Source organism: Oreochromis niloticus, linkage group LG18 (genome assembly GCF_001858045.2).
Source record: "Oreochromis niloticus isolate F11D_XX linkage group LG18, O_niloticus_UMD_NMBU, whole genome shotgun sequence".
Taxonomy (NCBI): domain Eukaryota; kingdom Metazoa; phylum Chordata; class Actinopteri; order Cichliformes; family Cichlidae; genus Oreochromis; species Oreochromis niloticus.
The window spans coordinates 19279781-19295787 of record NC_031982.2 but is presented as its reverse complement, the minus strand read 5'-3'; the positions used below and the strand labels follow the sequence as shown (position 1 = coordinate 19295787).

At 38.0% G+C, this 16007-nt stretch overlaps 1 protein-coding gene across 4 annotated transcripts; it reads left to right on the top strand.

Moving 5' to 3' along the window:
* The first annotated feature begins 733 nt into the window (after positions 1–733).
* Positions 734–14870, top strand: gjc2 (gap junction protein gamma 2). 4 transcript variants are annotated; one of them, XM_025900051.1, is made up of 4 exons: positions 735–3107; positions 6957–7218; positions 10281–10410; positions 12542–14870. In XM_025900051.1, exon 4 carries the CDS (start codon positions 12571–12573, stop codon positions 13825–13827), a length of 1257 nt encoding a protein of 418 aa, XP_025755836.1. In that variant the 5' UTR covers positions 735–3107; positions 6957–7218; positions 10281–10410; positions 12542–12570; the 3' UTR covers positions 13828–14870. The 4 variants fall into 4 exon arrangements, with proteins under 4 accessions (XP_025755837.1, XP_025755836.1, XP_005476496.1 ...); XM_025900052.1 differs by lacking the exon at positions 10281–10410 and having other exon boundaries at positions 734–3107; XM_005476439.4 differs by lacking the exon at positions 6957–7218.
* Positions 14871–16007: the final 1137 nt, after the last annotated feature.

Below are 16007 nucleotides of genomic sequence, written 5' to 3'. Positions count from 1 at the left end.
TAAATGTCTTATAACTTAAATCAAGGACTCTTAAAACTGGGGTGTGCATTGACAACACATAGAAAGCTGTATACAAAGATTTCAAATATCATGTCACATTTGATTTGTTTGTTTTTTAAACCTTTTTGATTTTCTTTTATGTTGAGTTGATTTAATAAATCATCTGATTTATTGATCTTAATCTCCTCTGTGTGTTATTTCTGAATCATAAGACACTTCAAAAACACACACACAAAGATATATTCATCCTGTTAATTATTGCATGTGTCACATGCCTGTGCTTGTGTGACTAAAATTACAGAGGGCAGACTTGATCTATAATACTATCTCATTTATATGTTTATTCAGTTAACTAAGTCTGAGCTATGCCTCCAAGTATTTGGGATTATCCTGCAAATTTCTAATAAAGTCAAAATGATGGAAATAGCAGAGTTTATGATTTTGGAGCTCACACATCTCCTAAAAAGACGGATCCATGGTCTCTATGTTGGGTGTAAAAATCATATTCATGAATGTTTCAGGTATGTATTAAAGCTGTGAGGGGATCAAATGCACAACAACACACACACAGAGGAAGTGATTTTTTACTCTAAATATCCACTATATCGTTACATAACACACAGCCATGTGTTTAAAATCTCACATATAAAACCTTGTTAACTTGGAATTCTTTCTACCTAAAACTCACTTAGTTGTTTCCTTGTCTTAAGGCATAGTAGATCTACATAGATTTTTTAATGATTTAATCTTATATGTTAAGCACATTGAGCTTACTTGGAATGAAATGTGCTACATAAATTAAATTCACATTGCCATTGTAAACACAAGTCTCATTTAGAAACTCAAAAGTGCCTCAATAGTTTGAAGAAAGGAGAGTTTAACTTCACTCTCACACTATGTTTTACAAGCACACACACATCAGAGATCTGTGTGCCATATGCTCTGGGTTGGTCTTTACATCTATTTCAACTTTAGGGAACAATACTCACCTAAAGGTGGTCATAATTATCAAAGCAAAGGTTCAGATTTCTGATGCAGTTCTCACATCAGGAGCACAGTTCCCGATTCATGTTAGTCCTTCTCATTGGGTCTCACTGCTATTGTTTTTACACCTATTTCACATTGTAGTCTAAGGAGCTTGGAAAGAAAAGCGTCTGGACTACAATGACCTGGATGACCGAGAACCTTCACGGACCTATTTCACATTGTTTTTTATTTATCTATTTCATCTTAACTTCAAACAAAACGTCTGCTGAGATTAAAATCTCTTGAACTAAGCTCAGTATCAACACATATACAAATAAAACAACAAGTAAAGCAAATCAGAAGAACCAAGTAACAGCTGCCAAGTAACCAAGTAACTTAATCACAAAGACATCACAAAGTCCAGCTTTTGAATAGCAGTTGCAGTCTTACTCTCCCATCATCACCCAGTAAGGCTTTATATATAAAAAAATATACTTTAGGCTAAATGAGGGACAAGAAACCAGATTATAAAGTACACAGTGATGTCTACAGGACAAAACATTTGAATTGAAAAGTAAAAAGCTGACACATAATCTTGACAAAGTGTAAAAGAATCATCATGCATGCAGATAATGTCGTCATAATCAAGAACATATGAGAATGTAGTCTGTGCATGTGATTTTAAAACTGCTAAATTAAGATGACACTATTTCAACAATAAAAAGCCATTCATACCTAATAGCACCTCCCCTTAAAAATACACACAATTAAAGTACATCAGACAATGTTTATAGATGTGAATTTTATTTTCTACGAATACTTCTCAAGAAGTCACAGTCCTCAAAACAGGATAAAATGATTCACTGGATGACATGTTGAATGGCTTTGCTCCATAGCATATAACCTACATTTGTTGTCACAAGCTTTAGGTATGAACAAAAATATTATATGTTATAACCATGTTATAGTTTAGAAACACAAACAGATAGAAATGGAGGCCACAGTTCTGCAAGCCTGACTGCTTGTCACTGCTTTTGTGTCCTTTTGAAGTTTAGGCTCTGGCTGTTGGACTGTGGTAAGCATGCAAGCATGGTTCTCATCTGGCTGTATGTTAGGATGCTGTCTGTGCAAATGTTTGCAAAGAGCAAAAGTTGTGTTAACAGTAAAATGTAAGTTGTTTCTGTCCTGAACACAGTTTACCATTTTTCCTTTCTGTGCAGATGACTGAACAGCCTTTGAAATGCATCTCAAATAAACGACATAAATGATATAATTGTATCTATAATGTAATTACTGAATTTAATACAATAGCACATTACATTACTGCAATACTGTGTAACTGTGTACTATGTGATTACATCACAATCAGGAATAGAAAGGCCAGCCAAGTAAACCTAATCATTATAATGACAAAAAACAAAAAAGCAGGGCCCTATCCCACGGTTTTAAAGAAGCTGTACCAATGATTCCACACCAATCAATAATCCAATCCTTCCTTTGCCCATGTTTCACCTCCGCATTGATTTTCATAAATTGTGGCTTGGTAGTTCTTACCCAACCTCAGGGGGTCACAAGCTAATGTACTCCTGCCTGGTCCTGGTTCCAAGCTTAGATAAATGGGAGGATTGCACATGTAAATCCACCCACTCTGGCAACCAGTTGGGAAATAGGTGAGCAGCTCCCAGCAGCTTTTAGTTCTTGCTTAATCTTCCTGACTAAAAAAAAAAACCACAACGAAAAGCCACAGAGGAGGAATGAATATGAAGCACATATATATTATTGTTATTGAATCGCAGGACATTTACATACTTAATCACAATTTCTTGCAGCTTAAAACAAAGTTAAAAGTTAACTGATAAATCTCAGTAAGTTAAATAGGCATGTTCCTGGAAACAAAATAAACTGTCGGTGGTCATGGCAATAGAGGCACATGAGCCAAGAACAATGGGGCCTTTGGCGGGATGCTGCTTTCCTGAGTGTCCTGCCTGTACTTGGTGGTGAAGGGTTTTGGATAAAAATGACCCTATTGTCTTGCTCATCCTGCTTCTGAGCTTTAGCAATGAAAGGATGCTTCTGGATGCCTGCCCACTGTGCTTTACTATCTATACTAGACATACTTTCTCGTTCATCCATATGGACAGGTAGGTGCAAGGCTTTTATTGTCCTTTCACTGTAGTACTGTGGATTATGTGGATTATGCTGAACATTAGTTTCAAAACTAACTAACATTAGTTTTAATTTATTGGTCATTAGACGGGAAATCAGTGAGTGCCTCCCATTGATCCCCTGAGAATCAGCTGATTCTTTTCTGTTTTTCCTTTTTTGTACTTTATGCTTTTATTTGTTGTTTTGTTGTTTTTGTTTTACCAATGGCTTCATTAAATATAGCAAAATCACTCTTAAAAATAAACAGATGACCGGGTTAAGATGTAAACGTTTTCAAATTTTCACTCATTTTTTTAATGTTCTGTTAGGAAATATGGAAATAAGTGCAGCAATTTGATGAAACATGGAAATATAGTATATATGGCAAAAATAGAACTTCTGCAATTTCATCGAGCTTGAAAGTCAATATTTGGCATGACCACCTATCTTCTGAAGTCTCTTCAACTCAATTCTACTTCTTTTTTTTAATATACCATCACACAAACTGATGCCTCACAGAACTTTATATTGTAAGGTAAAGTGTCCAACAGTAATTGAGATAAAACCGTAAACAATCTAACGACCCCCTATAAATGGACTCATTCTTACATAGCACTTTGCTACTCGCCCAGAGTACTCAAAGTGCTCTATACAACATGCCACACTCACACCTATTCTCACTAACTACATTCACACTCCGATGGATGCATCGGAGAGCAACTGGGTGTTAGTATCTTGCCCAAGGATACTTGACACGCAGGAGCCAGGGATTGAACCACCAACCTTTCGATTAGTAGGTGACTTGCTCTACCTCCTGATCTACAGCCACCCCAGTGGTGCCATAAGCCACTTTCAGTGCTATAAGCAAGCATTTATAGTGGGAAAAAACCCTCACTTTTAATAGGAAGAAATAGGTAGCCATTTACTCTGACCAGTTGGGGGTGAGGGGAAGGAGACAGGAAAAAAGACGCCGTGGAAGAGAGCCAAAGATGAATAAAGATAAACAGACTTTGGCAAGTTGGTGACACATCTGAATAACTTGCACTCATGCACAATTGTTTGAACTGATGATGTGGGATTCTGCATTCTCAGCTTGTGCAGTTCTCCTTCTTACATCTTTGCTGAGTTCATTGTACTTTCCCATTGTTATGAGTATTAGTGAATGTTATCAAATTAATCTTTTTATACTGGCAAAGAGAAACTACCAGTTGAAGTCAATAATCATTACCAAGAGAAAAAATATCCGCTGGCCTTCTCAAGTTAAAAGATGTTGTTGAAAATTATTTCCTTCACCTATTGTGAAGGATCAGGTGATAAAAATGCCTAAAGATACAATTAAGGTATCTTTTTATCTTTTTACCCCAGAAAGTTTGGCTCCTTAGAAGCAAAATATGAAGAAATGAGATATGACTCAAAACTTTTTCACACTGTTACTTCAATATTTTGTGCTATATTGCAGTTCCTACTTTTTTTAAACAGATAAAGCGAAATAAACAACAAGAAAAAAACAATAGTGCAGAAATGTGGGGAGTTTCTCAGGAAAGCAATTTGTAAAAGCCTGAAAAAGCACGCAGTCATGCCTAACAACCTCACTTGCTCTGCGGTGTGCCATGTTAACACAGACTGTGATACAAAATAATAACATCAATTTCAACTGTACTGCACTCCTTGGTATATAATCCGATGCATTAAATGCCTTAAAATATTCTTCTAGAGCCCTCTGTAAAAAATGTAGTTGTTAACTCTGGAACGGGTTGTTTTTATTGTTTGCACACGCTTTCAAAGTTCTTAGAAAAACAGGGCTGCTAGTATTCCACCTAATCAAAGCCTAAATAGGTCAGTCACCTGTTTGCCTTAGGTTGTGTAACAGTCAAACACTTTAAATGTCTGTCAAGAGTTCAGCAGGAGTCCAACTTGTTGTGTTTTAAATGAGTACATGCTTGCCATCTAGTGGCTAATAATGGCAATGCCAGAAGGATAAAATGAACATGATTTAACACATGTAGTTGTCCAAACCTAAAACTATATTAATATATATACTACTGTACACTTAGCATGCATTCAGTGGCATAATGAATAGCTGCATGAATAGTTGCATATTTACTTGGCAACAATCACAGTGACCTTGAAGGTTAATATTCTCCGGAGCAGATTACCTTTTCTTATCACAAGATTAAGACTTTAATTGTCATATGTGTTAAGTACTATAGTACTATACAATGTAATCATAGGTGGAGTTATGATCTGAACTGATTGTATTAATTTACAACATTAAAAGATTAAAGATTTTTTTTAAAAAGTATCCTGCTGTAATCTGAGGATGTCCTGCAGCATTGCTATCAGTGTCTGGAGTTCACTCAGTTAGAGAAAGGCAACGGCACTAAGATGTCCAGAAGAAGGAAGGAGCTGCCTTAACATACCCCTGATAGTGCAAATGAACCCTGACTAGGTCTGCTGCTCCTTTGAGCTTGCCCCAGCTCATTCCCTGACATAGACATTTAAGACAAGATAACGTCAAAGATCAAGGCCTCACAGCTCTGCAAGCAAAGCACTGTTATTTCAATTCTTTCTTTTTGATGGCTAGTTGTGAGTTGGATTGTATTGCCCTGATGGAAAACCTAATCAGAAAGTCATCATATAAATAACGGTGGTCATAAAAATAGTTAAAAGTTACACAGTGAATGCCGTTATAGCCAGCACATTTTAGTTGAGTTTATACGTTGAGTTTTACAATATTAGTCAAAGCTTTTATGTTGCTACCATTTTTTTATAACATTTTGAAAACGTTTAAAATGTCTCTAAAATTCGGTTATCTTTTAGAATTTAACACTGAAACTCTATATTAGGTTATAGCATACAGGCAGACCTATGAGCTCATGCCCATGGGGGAGGTATCTGTCAATACTCCCTCAACAGTATCGGTCAGAATAAACACACATGATCACCTAATCGGTCGTTACACAAATCAAGGTTAAGTTCAAGGTCATATTTCACAAGAATCTCTGCTCCTCCCAGAGCACTGGGCAGATTTTCGTGAAACCTGCACTCAGTAATCACTCAGTGTGTTTTCATCCAAACTGTGCCCGAGATAAAGTTCAAGGTCAAGGTCATTTTATGGATACTAACCTGTGAACTGTGAGGGATCGTGAACTGGATAACCTACTACATCACTGATATTCTGATTTCATTTATTTTCTGATTTAAGAGTTTAAGGCAAATTTTCTTCTGCTTTCCAAACTTTTCAGCTGCTTTGTTTACTTCTATAGGGCTCTATAGCTCTTTTGGTTAATAAAGATTACTTTGTGTTAAGGTATGTTACTCACTATCTATTTTAACTAGACAAATGGTTTCATGTAAATATTTTAATATAAAGTCAAATCTGTGGTTTCATCTGTGTCACATTCACCACAGCCATACAGCCAGTTCTATAGGTGAGAATAGTTCAGTACTGTAAACTACTTAATGAGACTACTACTAATGAGTTAATTTTTAACTTGCAATGAAGGCTGGCCTGATATAGCTCTGAAGTTTGCATAATAATGATGTTTTTATCTTCCCCCTATGGATCAATGGGAGTGTGGATATATTGATTATCTCTGTTAGTAATAGAGCTTTTTAAAATCTCTGTGACTGCTAGATTTGCTGCAGCGCAGTACATTATTTGTCAGATTATCATATGGGTGTTTAAGTGAATATGGACATGCATGAAGACGACAGCTTTTACCTGCATATCAGACTCTTAATGTTTTATTTTCTTTGTTCATTTAACACATTCAAAAATAATACCCAAGTCGACATTTTCATATCGAAACTAAACAAATATGAACTTTCCGTTCCTTTGTCAGCATAATGTAATGCACACTCAATACGAGTTGCTTTGCTCATGTGTGGGGGACGCAGAGCCCTGTCTGAGGGAAGTTGTTGGCATCCTCCTCAAGGCTTTTCATGCAGTCGCTTCAGTGGAGTCCAGCCTTAGTGAAACTGGCACGGGACGCACTCACCCCGGGGGTAGGAGATGCTCGGCTGAGAAACTGGGAGAAAAATGAACAAATGCGATGGGACTGCCACCACTCTCAGGCTGCCTGTGGGACAGCCCTTCACAGCCTGGTAAGAGTAGTTTAATGATAGTGGTAGCAGAGAATCAGAGAGGAGGAGTCCAAGAGCCAAGTTGCATGTTTTTGCTCGGGTGTCTTGTGTCACTCTTTTCTCCCAGAGGGTGGGACACATCCAAGTCACATGGTGGAGCTTGATCTGTTACATAAACACAGACCTTCACAGCCCCCAGTCTACTCGCATCAACTTTGTTCAGTAAATACATGCGGATAAACCTGTTGTGATGTCATTAGCGGCGTCCAAGGACAGTTGTTGAGATGTTCGCTCCTCCATGCTGCACCATTCAGCAGTCACTATGCCACAAAACTTAAAAGCTTGCAGTGACCTCTTAAGACGTAACCGTCTGCGACTCAAAACTTACATTTATTTGGTTGGAATATTGATGCAAGTATAAGTATACAGTATACATGAACCAGGGGCTATGAAAATGGTTATGAAATGGTTTATATAGTGAGTATTCACTTGCACCACAGGAATTCCGCGTATTTTTAAAAACTTTTTTTAGTCTGGTAAACTCATAAGACATTCCAGTGTCTTTGTTTCTCTTTATTTTAAGTGATCTGTTTAACATATAACAATAAATATAACCTTAATGAATATTAAACACCCTCTTTTGGCTGTTAGATGTGGCCAGTCCTTGTAACAACAGCAAAGTCAAACAATGTCTTACAGGGGAATACTGTAATATTTTCCTGGCTCAGGGCAGTCCAATCAATACTTATCAACATGAACTTCAGTTTCCCAAAGCTAGAACAGTCTGACTTGTCCAAGGACACAACGACTGTGTATTCAAAGCTAAACAGCCAGTGGGTTGACTCTATGGCTTGTTTTTACTCAGTAACTTTGTGCATCTCATGCATTTAAATGCACGCTCTTTAAAGCTGAGTTTTTATTGTTTGTCACTGCCACTATCAATTTAAATATCATATCATTTTTTTCTTAATCTTCTGCTGTAAAAACAGTAATCCTGCAAACAGTTATTATAAATAAAATTAAAAAGGCAATACTCAGGCATACATTTTTGATTACATAAGGTGTTTTAGTAGATAATGGTTCTAATATCTTGACTGAATACATCTGCATATTAATCTCTTCTAATATTCTGAGTGCTTCCTTCGCTCAGAATGTTTTGATACCAGAGTGATAACTGCAGTTCACATCAACAGTGAGCAATTTCTGCAACTGTTGAGGAACATAAACTCTAACTGACTTCAATTTTAAGTCACGCAAATGTTCACTTCTTAGCTAGCTTCACTGGACCATCTGCGTCTTCTGGATGATGGAAGGACTTTAGAGGGAGAGCAGTGCGTTACAACTTAAAAACACGTGCTTAATGGTCCCTTAGGGAAAGCACATGTCCAAACGCCAAATGCTCAAGCCATTCCAGAAGCATCCCCTATCTTCTTTTCCTCACTGCTGCACCAGTGGTGCTTGCTACGCTGCATCTCCTCAGTCAAATGGAGAGGCGAGCCTTGAAGGCGAGGCCTCTGGAGGAAGGCTCCTGCAGGCCCAGATGGTTAGCACTCAGAGATTTATTAAGACCACAAACGACTCAAAAAGAATGAGATTTTAATGCAGACTTCTTTTTTACTGTTATTGTTTTAATCTGGGCATTTATTTCTGTTGGCTTACTGCGCTCATAATATTGCAACAGTGTTTAAAGACACTGGATATCAAGAATTTTGCGTCATTTCTGAGTTGAAACTGTGGTTTGATTGATGGTGGACTTGCTGATGTTGTTGAACGTTATTCTCTGCTTTATAGCTGTACACAGATCATAATTAAAGAGTTATTGGGGATCTGGTGAAAGTAACTTTATAATAATATGGCCAACGTGACAATGACCAGGCACATTTCATTAATGCAAGCCAGACACTAACCCCTTTATCTGTCTTCTATTAAAAGTAGTCGAGTTTAAATCTCTTTCAAAACTTGATGGCAAGGTCTGGCACATAGAAGAAAGCGATGGAGAAATTCCTACTTCTAATCTTCCATGAATCGCTTCATCATCTGTATTTTGGTGTGTCATTTCTGAAGCAATTAATGTAATGCACATGTATGTGTGTGAGATTTCTGTTCATATAGCACAAGTCTTTTCATCATGATAAAATAAAGGCCATTATGTCCCTTTGGTAACAATGTATGCCGCTGCACTTCACAGGCCAAGGTGAAAGCTTTAAGTATAAACACCAAGTTGGGAAAAGACGTGCAGCCGCAGCAAAGACTGCGACCTGTCCACTGCTTCTATCTGGCCATCTGCCTGGACAGAAGATCTAAATATTATGACACTTGATATAACTGAGCATACCTGCTGGTTACATTCTGGCGGATCTGTATTGAGGCAAGGTGGCTTATATCTCAGTGACACTGCTGTCCTTACACTTACTTGCCTCCCCAAAGTTGTTTTTTCATGACCGTCACCCACTGTAAACTGTTATGTAATTGATAATAGAGAGGTTGCTAGTCTGCATTTATTTTTTGTTGATATGCTTGTATGTGACAGAAAGAGTGGGATAGAGGAAAAATGTAGTGATGTCTTAAATGATCTTTTGAGAAAACTAAAACTGTTTATCAGTCATTAAAATATAAAGGTGCTAGAAGCTGAGGTACTTACTGTATGTGGTCAAAAACAGAAAGCGATAAAGACAATGACAAAGTGAGAAAAAGTAGAGAAAGAGAGAGAGAGCGATACTCCCATCATCTCTGTTACAAATGTTGCACACGAGCGTTGGGGGGAGGTTGACTGTGTTGAGATTAACGTCCTCCCTCAGCTGGGTGTTCGTTTCAATCTGCAGTACCATATCCTCAAGTCTGAACCCTTGGATGAGGGTCAGTTGCCAGAGGAGGATTTTTTTCTTCTCTGCCTCTCTGTTTTTTTTTTTTTTATACTTCCTTCTTGGGCAGGAGGCTGGTGTAATAGAAACCAGACACAGGCTAGAATGTGAGGCATTCACAACGGCGAGACTTCACTTCTTAACAGAGTGGAAAACGGGATGAAAAGATATTCCAGTTCAACAGGTTTAGTCATTTTTCTTATTTTTTTGTGATTCTGGAAGTGATTAGTAAGACGGAGAAGGCCAGGACATTAGGATGGAAGTGGTATTCCATGGATCAGACTGTGGAGGGGATATCTAGAAAGGGCAAAGGAGACCTTCAGGATGGGGAAAACATGTGCAACTTTTCCAGGTGAGTTGTTTTTAGCCGACTTTCTTCCCTAGTCTAAACCAACTAGGTATTTTAGTATTTGTTCAACTACAGTCTTGCATCATGGCAGCATGGATGTGTTTGCGTGGACGTGTTTCTGAAAAAAAAACCTTGCTGAAAGACATTTTGACGCTACTGCAGCAGTCTTTCAAATATCAAACACTCTGGCATATGCAAAGCAACTAAATGGAAAAATGTGTAGCAGTTGTTTTATAGTGTACAGTGCCGCGGTGTAACAGCTAACCCCAACAGAAAAATATGTCCCAATCCGAGAGGAAGCTCGTCACTAAAAATATTTTACGATACTACTCTAATTTAGCCAGAATTCCCTTTCATAATATGGTTTTATGAAAAACATTATTGTCAAGGTGCATAAACCACGCATTTTAATATTTTGTATAACTTCCTATATAACTACCTCTAACTGCTTCACTAAATACCTCCCTGTTATTTGCACAATAAACAGCTTCTGGGACATTTGACAAAAAACATGGAAACTCTTCCTCTTTTTTAATGATTTGGAAAAATATTACAGCATTAAATTAAATTAAATTAAATTAAATATCCAACCTTAAATTTTACTTAAGGTGACATTTACATGTAATTAATAAAAATAGTTGAATATACTTACTCTACTGCTACTGTAGGCCAATTTATATTTATCCTAAAAAATATCCTAAGAAAATCTATCAGGTTCTACAGACATTTAAAACTCAAGGGGCATGTTGGGCTGAAATTGCTGCAGCCCTGCAATACAAACAAAACTGCACAAAACTGATATTACATTTTCTAAAACGGTTTTCAAAGCACATCAGAAGCGAGCGTAAATGTATAGGAATTGTTGTAAGAATAAGGTTGATGTTAAGATACACAGCAAATTCATTGCATCCTACATGAAACAGCCCTTCTGTCATGCCATCCTGGGGCAGACGTGAACTGCCCACCATAGGTGCCATCTGCCTCCATGACGCCGTAGCCCTCCCCAGCGTCAGCAGTGCTGCATCTGGAGGGGAGGCCTCGTGGCGGAGCAACAAGCCTCTCCTGTTCTCTCAGATGGCAGCAGAGATGGCACATCACACGCTGGGGAATGCAGTGTTGCATTCATGAGATCACCATGAACCATGAATGAAGGGACAGAAGTACTACGCTGTTTCCCCCCATTACAGCTGCCTCACTGAGTCAGTTGTGATGCAGGCTATGAGAAGAGTATGACACTGTGAGATCTCATTTCTGTGTAGGACCATTGGCATGGAGTTTTAAAACAAAGCTTGCAGTATGTTTCTGAAGAGGCGCTCTTTGGTTTCCGAACTGGCTTGAGTTCTTTTCTTGTAGCAATCGGTTTTGTTCTGTCTAGTCAAATGATTGATGGCGCGTTTATTTGTTTGGCTGATGGAATGCTTTCTTTTTGTCTTTTAATCTTCCCTGAGCTATTTTGTACTATTTCAACCATTTCAAAAACTATTCCAGGGTGTCCTAATGACTTTACCCTATGCATCAACGCAAGCCTTTGTTTATTTGTGGCTGTGCAATCACTTGAAAAGAGAAATATCCTTTACAAAAAGAAGTAGCCAAGTGAGCTGGTCACACGTCCATACTGTATGTTTCGGCAAGTACGCTTGCAAAGTGACTGTTTAAATCTGAGATTTTGAGAGCAACAAAATCAGTGAAACACCTTTATCATAAAATTAAAATTAATTTGCAATAATTGCCTTTCTCTTAAAAAATAACACCACACTTCTCAGCTATAACTTCATTAACAGAAAATAAGACTACAATTTGGTCTTAAGTTTAAGGAAACTCAGATGCTTTGCTGTTCAGGGACTGTAAATTACTTCTGGGTTTGTTTTCTTGTCATCGTCTTCCTGGGATCTAAAAAGCTGTGGGATTTTTTTTTAATACTATTTTTGTATATTTTTTGTAATTGTATCTTTATACAGAAGAGTAAAAAAAGATTCATTTAATTGTCACTTAAAACCATTTTAGTTAGAGAACACCAGAGTTCTAAATGACAGTTTGCTAAAATGTAAAATGTTCACATCATCAGTCCAAAACATCTCTTGAATAGTTCCTTACTTACATGTAATTATTACTTATCTTATTTTCTTTTTGACAGATTCTAGTTGAAAAGCTTCTTAGAGCAACATGAGCTGGAGCTTTCTCACTCGCCTCCTGGAAGAGATCCACAACCACTCCACCTTCGTGGGGAAAGTGTGGCTGACTGTGCTCATCATCTTTCGCATTGTGCTCACAGCAGTCGGAGGTGAGTCCATCTACTCGGACGAGCAGACCAAGTTCACCTGCAACACCAAGCAACCAGGCTGTGACAACGTATGCTATGACGCATTCGCTCCCCTCTCGCATGTTCGCTTCTGGGTCTTCCAGATCATCATGATCTCCACTCCCTCTGTCATGTACATGGGTTATGCCATCCACAAGATTGCCCGAAGTTCAGAGGAGGAGCGCAGGAAGCAGCAAAGACTTCGCAAAAAGCCACCTCCTCACTTGAGATGGAGAGAGAGCCACCATCTGCAGGAAGTCTTAGAGGAGGAGGAAGATGACGATGCGGAGCCAATGATCTATGAGGATACACTGGAGGTGCAGGAGGCCAAACCTGAACCAGTAAGCAGTACTAGCAAAGACCCACCAAAATATGATGGCCGCAGAAAAATAATGCAAGAAGGCCTGATGAGAATCTATGTCCTCCAACTCATGTCACGAGCCATTTTTGAAATTGCTTTCCTTGCTGGACAGTACCTCCTTTATGGTTTTCGAGTTAATCCTTCGTATGTATGCAACAGGGTGCCCTGCCCACACAGAGTGGACTGTTTCATCTCCAGGCCCACAGAAAAAACAATCTTCCTCCTAATTATGTATGTGGTAAGCTGTCTTTGTCTCGTGCTAAATGTCTGTGAGATGCTTCACTTGGGGATTGGCACTTTTCGGGATACTCTTCGCATGAAGAGGAACCGTGGCCAGCGGATGTCATACGGCTACCCATTCTCCCGTAACATCCCAGCGTCCCCTCCAGGGTACAATCTTGTGATGAAGACAGAAAAGCCTACCAGGATCCCCAACAGCCTCATCACACATGAGCAAAATATGGCCAATGTGGCCCAGGAGCAGCAGTGCACCAGCCCAGATGAGAATATCCCCTCTGATCTTGCAAGTCTGCACCGGCATCTACGGGTTGCACAAGAGCAGCTTGATATGGCTTTTCAAACCTACCAAACCAAAAACAACCAACAAACCTCCAGAACCAGTAGTCCTGTGTCGGGAGGCACTATGGCTGAGCAGAATCGAGTTAATACAGTCCAAGAGAAACAAGGAGCAAGACCCAAGTCAGCCACAGAGAAGGCTGCATCCATTGTAAAAAACGGGAAGACTTCTGTCTGGATCTAGTGATAAATTTCCTTTAGTTGATAACAGTAAAAACTATCAAGTCCCCAGAATTTCAAAGTGACCCAGGTGGAGTAAGTGTTTGTGTGAGATACAACTTTGGACGATAACAAGTGAAATTTCAGTCTCGCTATTTTAAAGAAGTACAAAGTAGGAAGACAATTTGGGGGAATAAAAAATAAACACGAAGGAATTATTAACTCCAGTATCATAAATCTCCTTTGTTACTGTAGCATGTCATATTGTGCTTGCCATAGATTTTGGTTATAGGCTAACAAATGCTTACTCAGTTTATTCATCTACTTCCAAATAAAATGTCAAAGCATAAACAGACTGCTTCAAGCTAATTACCGTGACTGATTTGAAGAAATTTTACTTTGAAAAGACACAACTGGATCTAAACCTGAAAATGCAGTCTAAGACACTGTACACATGCACAATGGCTCATTCTGAAGAATGATGAATGTTATTATTATTAGAAAGATGCATGTTTAAAATTAGAAGTATTTCTGGATGTAGTATGGATGAGTGTCCCCTCAAGAAAATTAAATGTAAAATTATATATATATAACTGTTTGACACGGAAGGCTTTAAATCTTCTTAGTGTGACCGCCAATCAATGTGTCCCAAAGCCTTGCAGTGTCACATTTGAACAGAAAGAGGTAAGTAAATAGAAAATACACTAAATACTGATTCTATGCAATCTGAAGCAGATGATGCATGCTTTGCAGCTGGGAACATACAGCATAGACATAGGCTATAGTAAAAATCCTGTCCTTAGCTATTCAATAAGCTCCTAAGTCTTGGCATGTTAAATGAGATTATTACCTTTTCTTTTCTGTTTCTATAATTGCTTTCATAGTAATGGTTAATCCTGCCTTCGCTGTTTTCATACAACAAAGTGCCTCAAACCTTAAAAGACTGTTCAAGCATTTTATTTATGAAACAAAAATAAACTTGTTTGAAACCTCAGATTTCTGTCTTTACAGCAGCACTCTGCTTTTGTCTCACTGTGCTAATAAAGAAAGTGTTTCTAAAAGTGCAAATGCTTTAAATTTTTTTTTTTGTTGTTGTTTTATTTTTTTTATTGAAGTCTGACTAAAAATTAGAAGCATTAAAGAAAGTTAGGATGTTACTGCAGGTACTTCTCAATCACTTCTGACCATCTGCTGGTTGAGCCTTATCTTAAAATGGGGTCATACCTTTGCTGTCATTGCACCAGGACTTTGGAATTTCTCTCGAGTGACCTCAGGCAAGCATCGACTCTGAACGTTTTTAAACCTAAGCTGAAGAGATACCTTTTTAAATTTTTTTTTAGCTTTTAGATATACTTACTTAAGTATGTAAATAAGTAAATAAATAAAATTCACTTACTGACATAGTTTAATTTCCATTTGTGCTCATACGAATCTGGGAAAACTGCATTCAAATAAAATAAAGGCTATTTGTCCTTTTTATGTAATCAGTGCCAAACCTTAAGCTCTACAGGCTGTGCATATGCATCTATTAAGGTACGTGTAGGAAATTTTCAGACTACCTCTCATTTAATTATTTTAAACATTTAATCTGGTGTCTTATAAAATCACGGCTAATGAAAGATAAACATCACAATGTGGGAGCTGGCTACTCCGCTGACTTACAGATTCACGGCACCATGATAGTATTAAAACAAGAAGATTCACAGAGCGTTACTCCCCCTGAAGGACAAGGCCTACACTAAAACTTTGATGTTTTTATTACAAACTGTTATCAGCCTGTTATGATGTCATTGTACAGAGGGTTGTACAGCTCTCTCCATGCCCTTTCATATGCTATATTACTCAATATGGTTTCTTTACATTTTATTTTCAAAGTCAATTTTGACCTTGAGCACTAACAGTGAAGGTCAACGTCATATGTTTAGCCAACCTAGGTACTCATGTCCCCCAAGGCCTAGTATATTGTGAAGTTTGAAGATTGTAATAAAAAAATGTGGGTATTACAAAGTTTTTACTGATTAATTTTACATTTGGTGAGACGATCGACAAAATTAAATCAGCTCGAGCTGTTCTTGTTGTCTACCTATCAGCAAAATTTGAAAATGATATAATTACTGAGGAATATGCAGAAAACTGGCAAACAAGCAACTTTAATAACTGTGATTTTTGCTGCTTTGCTGTTCTGTTTGTCGTTTTTATGTTTTA